General features: G+C 38.0%; 1 protein-coding gene across 2 annotated transcripts in view; it reads right to left on the bottom strand.

The window, feature by feature from the left end:
• Positions 1-11514, bottom strand: part of LOC104984767 (chromosome unknown open reading frame, human C6orf165) — a 37542-nt gene that overhangs the window by 21938 nt on the left and 4090 nt on the right. For both annotated transcript variants that reach the window (XM_010834680.1, XM_010834679.1), the window contains exons 4-7: positions 9244-9334; positions 7430-7618; positions 6475-6633; positions 4762-4970 (exon numbers count right to left, since the gene is read on the bottom strand). In XM_010834680.1, coding sequence (XP_010832982.1) covers positions 4762-4970; positions 6475-6633; positions 7430-7618; positions 9244-9334 — 648 coding nt within the window. The remainder of the gene's footprint in view (positions 1-4761; positions 4971-6474; positions 6634-7429; positions 7619-9243; positions 9335-11514) is intronic.

The following is an 11514-nucleotide window of genomic DNA, read 5'->3' as shown; positions in this document are numbered from 1 at the left end:
CCTCTCCAGGGGATCTTCCCAACCCAGGGATCGAACCCAGGTCTCCCACATTGCAGGCAGATTCTTTACCAGCTGAGCCACAAGGGAAGCCCAAGAATATTGGAGTGAGTAGCCTATCCCTTCTCCAGCAGGTAGCCTATCCCTTCAGACCCAAGAATCGAACCGGGATCTCCTGCATTGCAGGCAGATTCTTTACCAACTGAGCTATCATGCATAGTAAAACACATAGTTCTCTTATATAACTGGATTGCAAGATGAATGAGCCTTTTCCTCCCCTCTCTAGTAGAAAAGCATTTTTATATGAAAGAACAACTGGCAGACAAACTATGATTTTTGAGCCTTATCTATTGGCAGATAGTTTCCTGAGAGTCAATGAAATGAGTCCATCATTTTGGGAAAAGGATAGCTTTTGTTACCCATGATAAAATTCACATTTTGAAAAACTTGCATCTGCCACCATAAACTTGACAGCATCCTAACACAAAGCTATTTCTAATGAGATTGTTGGAGGCAAAAAACACAAGAATAAAGTCACAAACCTTCTTTTCATAGTGCAGTCCAAAAAATGCTTGGGGAAGGTATGTGTACCTAGCATTATTCTTCCTCTCCCCTACTTTTTAAATGATAAGTTTCTCATACTTTCTTCTATGAACATTTTTCAACAAATCTAAAGCAAGCACAAATTCCACCTAACTGACATTTTACTTGCATTTTCAGAAAAATCAAGAAGCCCTGTGTAATCTATTCTGTGAATGGCCCTGCAAACACAGCTTGGGCAGAGGAAGCGTACAAAAGTCTTGACTTGTATATTTTAAGAAATGTTGTGTGTCATGCAACTTTTACTGGTACAATAACAATAAGTGGCTTTCTCTCTTTGGTAACTGCCGTGCTCATCAAAAGCCCACAGAGGGTGGAATTCTGTTCTCTCAGCTAAGACAGTCAGCAAGACTGCAATCACTCCTTCCTTTCTCTTCCAGAATATTTGAATTTGTTCACTATAGCAGATAAAGTCCTGATCAAAAGACAATAACTCACCATCTTACCCAGGATATAACTGGATTTTCCAAATGTCTACATAAACTGAATGTAGCATTGACAAAAGAAAAATTTTTGAATCAAAATCAATATTTCAAAAAATCTTATTAATATTTGTTCAAATAATGTGACTTTAAAAAAGAGTATTCATAGATTTCATGGATAGGAAAAGGGTTCAGCTAAATACAAACTGAGGTATTTTATAACCTAGCAATAATACTCATTAAATTGTATCCATTCTGTAACGATCAACCTTAAACTGTAACTAAGGCAGATTGATGGGGGAAGGCTGGAGTATCAAAAACTACCATATCCTAGTCAGCCATAAAAAGAGATTTTGCCATCTGCAGTGGCATGGATGGACCTGGAAGGTATCATGCTTAGTGAAATAAGTCAGATAGAGAAAGACAAGTACTGTATGTTACCACTTATATGTGGAATCCACAAAATAAAACAGACTGCTGCTGCTGCTGCTAAGTCGCTTCAGTCATGTCCGACTCTGTGCCACCCCATAGACAGCAGCCCACCAGGCTCCCCTGTCCCTGGAATTCTCCAGGCAAGAACACTGGACTGGATTGCCATTTCCTTCTCCAATTCATGAAAGTGAAAAGTGAAAGTGAAGTCGTGTCTGACTCTTAGCGACCCTATGGACTGCAGCCCACCAGGCTCTTCCGTCCATGGGATTTTCCAGGCAAGTGTACTGGAGTGGGGCACCATTGCCTTTTCCGATAAAACAGACTAGTGAATATTTAAAAAAAAAAAAAAAAAGACTTGCAGATATAGAGAACAATATAATAGCTACTAGTGGAGAAGCGGGAAGGGCAAAATAGGGATGGGGATTAAGAGATAAAAACTATAATGTAGAAAATAAATAAACTACAGGGATATATTTTTATACCACAAGGAACATAGCCAATATTCTATAATAACTAGAAACAGAGTACTATCTTTAAAATTTTTGAATGACTATGTTGTACACCTGAAACTAACATTGTAATTCAAGTAGGTCTCAATAAAAATAAAAACAATAACAACAAAAAGAAACAGTGATTAAGCAGCAAGAAAGTCAGAAACTTAAAGAAAACTCATTCTGACTCTGACTAAAGGGAGAATGAAAGAGTCATGAAGAGTGCTAAGACCAGAATGTGAACTTTCTCAATAACATGAGCAACAAAGGGTTTGGAAAGGAGCTATTTCAAGAAAAGTAAGAGCCCTTACTTGTGCCCCTATTGAAACGAAGTTAGAATTGCTCTGCTAAGGCCCTGACGATGATGATGGTAAACACTGTGTTTGTCGTCATCATCATCTTCATCAGTCTGACAACACTGCTCTACCTTATTTACCTAGTGGGGGCTATCAGTAACCCCTTTTTTACAGATGTGAGGACTAAGGCACAGAGAAGTCAAGCAACTTCATCAAGGACACAGATTTAGTAAGTAGCAATGACAGGATTAGAACCTAGGAAGTCTGGCTGCAAGACCCACACTTGGCACTTCAGCCCTCTACTCACCATCTCTCTAGTAAGAGATGTAAGAGTAAGAACTCCAATGAGAATTCAAGACTGTCAGGGAATTTAAGACTTTCCTGGTGGTACAGTGGCTAAGACTCCTCGTTTCCAAAGCAGGGGGCACAGGTTTAATCCTTGGTCGAGGAGACAAGATCCCACTGAATGGCACAGCACCAAAAAGATTTTAAGACTGTCAGTTGGCTGAATACGATTCATGAGCGAAAGCTGTGAGAAGATACTATAGAAGGAACACATCCTCCACAACATCCTTAGAGTATATGTGACAGTTCCCCGAAGTTCTTTCTTATAATATCCCTTTTGAGCATAAAGGACAAAAGTAAATATGAGATTCTGCTCCTGTGGACCCCTACGCACTCAAACTGACTGTGAAATCCTCTTAGTATCTGACTAATTACAAAGGCTGCTAGCCGCAAGTCCATGTCAGGGGAACATCTACCCTGAAGAATGGTTTGGTTTCAGGGAGCTGATTTAGAGCCCTCCCTTCTGAAAGCAAACAGATAGTAGACAAGCTGTGAGGACCCCTCCTAGTTTGTTGCTATGAATTCATGTCTTTGGATGTTATCCTTCTCTCCTCTGTAGTGGAGGTAAGGAGAGAAGACAGACCTAGGGCATCCAAAAATAGTATCAAGGGATTTCCCTGGTGGTCAGTGGTTGGGAATCCATCTTGCAAGGTGGGGGACGTGGGTTCAATCCCTGGTCAGGAACTAGGATGCCATGCGCTGTGGAGCAACTTAACTGGTACGCCACAACGAGAGACCCCGTGTGCCACAACTACTGAAGCCTGCGTGCTCTGGAGCCTGCACGCTGCAGCTACTGTGCCTGCGAGCCACAAGTAGAGTCCATGCATCGCAGTGAAAGATCTCACACGACACAGTGAGGATCGTGTGCGCCACGACAAAGACCTGACACAGCCTTATCAAAACAAACGAACAAAGTACTACTGAGTAATCAACATACATGTGAAAACAAAAAGGGGGGCAGAACACAGCCTGTTGTATCCCTCAAGACATTAGTATTCACTTGCACAAAAGACAGTTCCACCAATCCTGTGGTCTTACGGGTACTGGAAAATAAGAGGCTGTGTGAAGGGAAACAGCGACTGGGGGGTGGATGTATTAATCAATTCAGTGGGGTAATATAGAGGTGTACCAAATCAAAACGCTGTACAATTCAAATATCCCACAACTTTGTCAATTACACCTCAATATAGCTAGGGGGAAAAAAACAGAAAACAAAACAGTAACTGGTAGAAACTTAGTTTGCTGCCATGACACAGTTAAGAAACTGTGTTTCCTGGAATCTTAGGATGGCTTGGGAATGCTCCTTGAGGAAAAGGGCCTCTGATCCTTTGGTCTAGATACTTGCTTTATATTTTAAGGAGTAAGTAAACTTCTTCTGGGTAAGTTTCTATTAGAAAGGGCTCTGATGCTTTTTAAAAAAAAGTTGAAAATCACCACTTTACCATACCATATTTTCCAACTCTTTGCAGGGAGAGTGTTTGGTTTGTTTATTAGATCTAGAGAAGCAGGAAAAAAATCTCCTCCACCAAATTTTACAATTAGAACAAGTAATTACATAAAAGTTCTTTGAGTGCCAAAAACCTGCCAAACTATATGTTAAACACTTGTTCTGAATGAAAGCAAACAATGCAACATGTCTTATACACAGACATATACCTGCATTACCATACCATGCAACAATCATATTACCAAGGACCAAAGAGAATCAACTATCAAAAATCCTCTCAACGTACCTTCATTAAAATCAGCATCCAACTCTCCCATTTCTATTTCAGTCCTTGATCCTACAGACGCAATATATGCTGAACACTTATTAAGGTTGCTTTCTTTATCAATGACCTGGTCACCCCACAATGTATAAGGAGGTTGTGATAAACAGCAAACAAGGCCCTACTATATAGCATGGGGAAATATATTCAATATCCTATAATAAACCATTAAGGAAAAGAATGTTTAAAAAGTTGGAACCTGGATCACAGTAAGTGGAAAAGTTGGAACCTGGATCATAGAAAGTGCTAAAAAAAAAAACAAACCTATTTAATCAGTGGCTTTTTTTAAAATTAAGCTCAACATTTAATTCAAAGCAAGTGTATATATGTCTATATATACACATATATACATATACATATATGAGGTTGCATTCTGTGGAAATGGCCAGCTCTTAAGACAATAACTCACCAAAATGACCTGAAGGAAGATCTCGCATTGCCGCACATTATATAGGGCTTCTCTTAACATATAAGGCTGAAGTTCTTGACTCATGAGGGGATTCTTTGCTACCTTCTCCAGGATGGCTGTGTAGCGGTATGCCTGTTCCTGAACCACTTCAAGCTGGGAATCAACATGCTGAGTGGTGGCTGGGATTGCTTCCTGTAGAATAGCTGGCACTGGTTTGAAAGGCATAATAAAGGAAACATGAGGCAAGCTAAAAGAATTCAGAAAAACAAAGCCTAGAAAGTAGTCATATTTAAACAGTAGGTTGAGTCCATTTTTTTTTCTTAACCAAATTAATAATAAAGAGGCAGGTGTTTCATCACTTCTATATCAGGAAGGAAAGAACAAAAAAGAAAAACTTATCAAAAAACAAATAAAACAAAACACCACACTGCCGGAATAAGAACTAAAAGTTAAATCAGATCACCTTGTCAACAAAATATAGAAGAGTCTAAAGAACAGACAGGCTTTGGTGTTATGTGCAATTAATTATGTGCTTCTAGAAAAGCCACTATTATCTCTTCTGTGAATCTTCTTTATGCTTGTAAAAAAGGAAATAAAAGAGTACCACTTAAGAAACTCACTGGGATACAGGAAAACAACAGAATCATCTAGCAAAGTAGGGAAATGTATGAAGAATGGGAATTGGACTTTTTAGAACACTTTTTAAATTGCAAAAACAATTACCCTATTGTACTAGATCAGTGATCTGGTAATAGACACTAACACCTTCTCAGTGGGCCTACATGTGTGCCACACACACAAGGAATTTACTCCTACTGGTTGGTCTTTGAGCAAATATTTCAACAAATGCTTTCAAACTTATAGAGATAATGAATGCATTAAGTATGTAACAGCATAGTAGAGGCTCTGGATTTATATACTTGCAAATATTCTCCTCTTATTCTATTTCATTCCATTAACCACATCAGCAACAGTTTTCTTTTCAGGGTGATTTTCATTTTTTGAATCACTGAATTTTATTCCATTTTGATTATTTGGCTTGGAGGGCTTCCCAGGTGGTACCAACAGTAAAAAATCCACCTGCCAATGCAGGAGATGCAAGAGATGCGAGTTTGATCTCTGGGTTGGGAAGATCCCCTAGAGTAGGAAATAACAACCACTCCAGTTTTCTTTCCTGGAAAATCCCATGGACAGAAGAGCCTGGTGGGCTACAGTCCATGGGATTGCAAAAAGTCAGACACAACTGAGCATATATGCATGCAAAGAACATAGAGGTCCATTGAATTGGGGAGGCTGGACTCTGGAGGTCCTCTCGATCCTTTTACTGATTCACACCCCATACTAGCTTCATGTGCAGCGCATGCTCAGTCGTGTCTGACTCTTTTGACCTAATGGACTGTAGCCCACCAAGCTCCTCTGTCCATGGAATTTCCAGTAAGAATACTGGAGTGGGTTGCCATTTCCTACTCCAGGGGACCTTCCCAATGCAGGGATCAAAGCCCCTGGCTTCATGGTACATAAAAATGTATGGTCTTGCCCCAATAACATGAAAGATTACTGTACATTATGAACAGTAGGCAGTATCTAAGGTATAATCAAAACTGCAAATGTTAAACCTAAGAATACCAGTGATGTACTGTGTATTATTTTCCTCTGTTTCCATTAAAATTTAAACCTGTGTAACCTATAGAATTAACCTAATGATATACCTACAGTCATCAATGCCTTCTCCTCCCTTTCCACAGTCTCTGTTAAATAAACGAATTCCAGTCACAATCATGGTGAGTTCTTTCAGCTGGCGTTCTTTGTCTTTCTTGGAAAGAGTTAGAAATGTCCCAAGTTCAGTTTGAGGAAATACACTCTGTAGGGCAGCTAAACAAACCACGAAAAGGACAACAAAATGGTAGAATAAAGATACCAGAACTTAAATAGCAAGTCTCTTTCAGCAGAAACCTAAGGGGCTTGTCTTTATAGAGTTACTTAGATGATTCTTTAACTGTCTGATACCTGATTCCAGAATACTTGGCAAAATTTAGCATACATCAAAGCTGAGCTGCTAAAAATAATGCCATTGCCTCACATCTTTTTCTACAATTATGCATCCATCAGTAATTTTTTGGCAATGGGCATTAAAACAAACTCTATGAGTAGGATTCTGAGTAGAAGAAAAAATGATGCTTTAAAAGCATTATGGAAGAAAGCCGTGGGAAGATTAGAGATATTGCCTATTCCTTATCTTATATACAAAACTGGGCAAGTATTTCCTAAGGATAAAACAGTGTTGTTTACCTTCATCCATCCTAGAAGACAAACTCAACTCCTTTCACCAGTATGAAATTTACTCTCCCAACATTTCCCACTCCTCAGCCAGCCTGCTACTCTTAATCATACTGCCAATGCTTCTCTAGTGAGGAGTAATACGTCCCTAGGTACATACAGCTCTAAGAAGATGAACATATTCACTTCCCAGAGGTGCTACTTGAGTTTTAGTGATGCTACACTGTGTAAGAGGAATGTGGGTAAATTTTAACCTCTTATTTGCGCTAATTTTTTTTTTCAGACAAAAGGAGAAAACTTCAACGTTCAGCACTTGTAATTCACCATATTTTATAAGATACGATGTTCACGTATGTTCACACATGGAATGGAAATGATGTACATTTTTTACCTGTTGCCTCTCTGACAATCTTGAGGTCTGTTGGGGACCCCAGCCCAGAACGCAGTAACACGTAGCTGACGATCTTGCGGTAGAGGCTTTCCAGCTCCTCTCGGACACACGCTCGACTGTCTGTAATCTCTCTGCTAACAGAACTTAATCTAGACTCTATGACCCGGTGATGTTCTTCAAGAAATTCCTCTAAAAATGGCAATAGACAATGTTCCATATATTGATACTTTGAATTCTTCTCCAATAAGAAAATAGGACCAGAGGGGGAAATGGCATGGTATGGAAATTTTACTGCATGAAAACAAGTATTTGCTTAGGATATAGTCATCAAAACAAAAAAATAAATAGTGGCCAGCAAGTAACTTCAAGACAAAAATCTGGTGGCAAAGATGTACTACTGTGATTTAAATGGCATACTTTGTCAAAACATGTAAGACATTTAAACAGACAATCCAAACATAATAGATAGGGCTAAAACCTCCTAGTTAAGCAGGAAGTATACAAGACATTTTATAATATACATTATAAGCATTATATACACATATGACATATGTATATACATTATAAACATATACAGTATAAATTACATGTACTATCTATATGCTATTGGTAAGCACATATAGTATACTATATGTAAGCAAATATAAATACCCATAAAGATAGTATAAATTTTCCTCTTCAACTATGTGTGTTTCTATTTTAATTCTAGATAAATTTCCTTTGAATGGCATTACTGTAATACAATATTGCATCAGGAACTGTATCCCTCACCCTTCTTCCTGTGATACAGTGAGGTTTAAGCTTAATTGTGGCAGAAGCCACACTTCACCAGCACTATAATTTTTGCAACTAAGTCAATTAGATACCCTTTAACAAGGGCAATAATTAAAATATCAACCATACACAATTCATAGCTATAACTTTACCACAAAACCTCAAACTTTGAAATTGAGAAAAATCTAAATTACATCAATTCATTACTATTATTTTAAAATGTCATTGTGATGGTTTAGTCACTAAGTTGTGTCCAACTTGTGACCCCATGTACAGTAGCCTGCCAGGCTCCTCTGTCCATGTGGATTCTCTAGGCAAGAATACTGGAGTGGGTTGGCAGCTCCTTCTCCAGGGGATCTTCCCAACCCAGGAATCAAACCCAGGTCTTCTGCGTTGCAGGCAGATTCTTTACCAACTGAGCCACGAGGGAAGCCCTAAAATGCCATTATTATTAATCAAAAAAGCAAGATACATGATTTTACACATATAGCATAACTAAAAGTTTAATACATAAAGAGAAAAAAGACAATGAAAATAACCAAATGGTTAATAATGATATCATTACAGTCAGCAGAGGCAATCTTTATTTCCCTTTTTATCTTGTTTCCAGTTTATCTCAGATGTATGTAATAAATGATTTACATACAAAATATGTTCTGAGCTTATATTTCCCATCATTAACTTCATTTTTCGGTAAGTTACATAATTTAGGAAAGCATTGTGAGATAATAATATAAACCAGGAACCAAAAAAATCAGCAAATTAAAAATTTTAACTTCAGTGGGCTGGCTGCTTTATGATATTATGTATTAGTCGTATAACAGTTAAAGCACAATAGACTCAGAAACTTTTGACACTCATTAAGGCCAATGGTCTCATTTAGCATCTCCAATATTATCACATTCTTCAAAGTTGGAAAAAATTTCAAAAGACAGGCAAAAAAGTTAAATTGTTCTTCATCAACCAAATGAAGCCCTATAACCTGAAATACAAAATGAATCTTCTTTTAAAGGGTATCAATATAGGTAGATATACGTTACCTCGACTTGTATAATTCATATCAAAATAGACTTGCATCTTAATGGTGTCCAGGGAAGGATTTTTGCTGTCCAATAGCCGATTCACACAAAGCTAAAAGAGAATATCCCATAAATGCTTCTAGTTATATTTTCTGAAGCAATTAAAAGTATTTTCCAATGTTATTTTTAAAATCAAAGAGAAACATCAAAGCAATAGCTTCTGATATTTATCTACCAATAACCCCTTTTATTATTTTTTTCCTCAGAACTTCATGCTTTATAGATCATTTAACCAATAACATTTATTAAGTAATATGCTATTTCCCCTGAGTTAGCCAATATTACCATACCCAGGTGGCTAATAGTCTAATTGGAGGCAAGGACCTCGACAAGGCCAGTCTCTGAAGACTGAATGTGGGTGGACATTGCATGAAGCTTATGCTCATGTCTGGAGCTCTCCTTGAGTTCCTCATTACCATTTATTTGAACCTTCATGCTCCCTTTTTTTTAGCTGATGCTGGAGGTCATGTCCGTTTTATAAGAAGCTGCTGTGGCAACCATCCTCTGGTCACAGACAATCTCTGACCCTGCCTCCTGTTTCAAAATTTCTTCCTCTGGTCCATTTTCTCCTGTCTGCCTTCCTCTGCCCCCTCCCCGCACCGACACACACACAGATAGCTTATCCTCCTCCTCTGTGTTGCCTTGTTATGATAGACAGTTAACCTGAATTTTTCTTTTCTCCTCTCTTCGCCATCCCCCAACCCCACTCTTCCCTCTCTCATGTTGGACTTTATGTCTGTACCTGGCAGGCACATCAACAGCTTCACTCAGCCCACCTCCCAGGGCACCAACACTACTTTCCTGGGAGAAGGGAGAGGAGAAAGCAGGAGTGAGGATGGGACACCTGGACTGTTCCAGGTGGAGAGGTGCCGGTCCAAGCACAGACTTTACAAGTGCAAAAATTAGCACATCCACATGATTCTTAATTGAGAAAAAAGGAAACACTTTTTATCACTTGAATTATGATATAAATTGACAGTTAATGTCCCTGTTACATTAAAAGTACACTGAGCATAGGGAACTATATTCAATATCCTGGGATAAACCATAATGGAAAAGAATATAAAAAAGAATTTATATATGTGTGTATAACTGATTCACTTTGCTGTGCAGTGGAAATTAACACAATATTGTAAGTCAACTACACTGCAATAAGAAAAATAAAATTCAAAAAATATATCAAACTCTTGCCAACTTAGTTGAGTTAGAGGGGGTGAAAATTGCTTCTAAAGCCATGAAAAGGAGAAAAACACTTTCTGCCCCTCCTTGGTTCTTCTCCACGGCTTTCCAACAAAATTTCTGACTGACCATTAGTCATTTCCCCTATTGCTAAGAACAGGCTTTATAGCACATTCTTAGTTTCAGCACAGAAAGACCCAGCTCTCAGCTGCCATAGAGAATCATGGAGTTTCTTCTGCATGTTATCCTAACAACATATTCTGTAGTTTCAATCTTCCAAAGCTCTTCTTGATCCTCTAATATCTGCGGACAGACCTATGTTTCACTATGGAAATTGCTGGCTGAGAGAGAAGATGGAGATGATGAAAATTTTCTCTACCATTTGTTTGAGCTCAGAAAATATCCACATACAAGTCTGGGAAAGCTTGTTTCAAGTCTTTTGTGTGAAGGAGGGAATTAAAATCATTAAGCCCAAGAGGAAAAATAATGTTGAAATTTTAGGAAATCCATTCACAAATATTTAGAAAATAAACATGTAAGTATCTAAACCCAGTGAGTCAAACTTAAAACATATGGAAAAATTAACAGTATCTAAAGTTCCTGCCTTCTTTAGTTCTTACAACTGCTTTTCAGGCACATCTACTTGATTTCCTTCTTTTTTTTTTTTTCTTTTATAGTAGATCATTTATGGTTAGCTCTTCATCTGTTTTAAATACAGCAGTGTATAGATGTCAATCTCAAATTCCCAAACTATCCTATGAATCATTTTGCTCTTGGGTTCAATTTTCCTTTTAGAAAACACAAATTATGTTGAATCAATAATTATATGAATACGAATTTGTATATAACTTAACTGTATATTAGTTAATTTTCTCAATGTCTCATTAGATGAATAAGATGTCTCTAAAATACTGCGGCAGACACTGCCAGCATCCATACCCCTCCTTCCCTACTAACAAAGCCTCAATCTGGATTAAGGGAGAGATTTCCTTTCAGCTAAAAAAGGAAAGAGGAAAACAATCAATATCCCAGGCTCACTTGAAATATCATTCT

Source organism: Bison bison, unplaced genomic scaffold, assembly GCF_000754665.1.
Source record: "Bison bison bison isolate TAMUID 2011002044 unplaced genomic scaffold, Bison_UMD1.0 scf7180017864035, whole genome shotgun sequence".
NCBI classification, from domain to species: domain Eukaryota; kingdom Metazoa; phylum Chordata; class Mammalia; order Artiodactyla; family Bovidae; genus Bison; species Bison bison.
The sequence above is the reverse complement of the archived record's forward strand: the minus strand, read 5'-3'. Positions and strand labels throughout refer to the sequence as shown.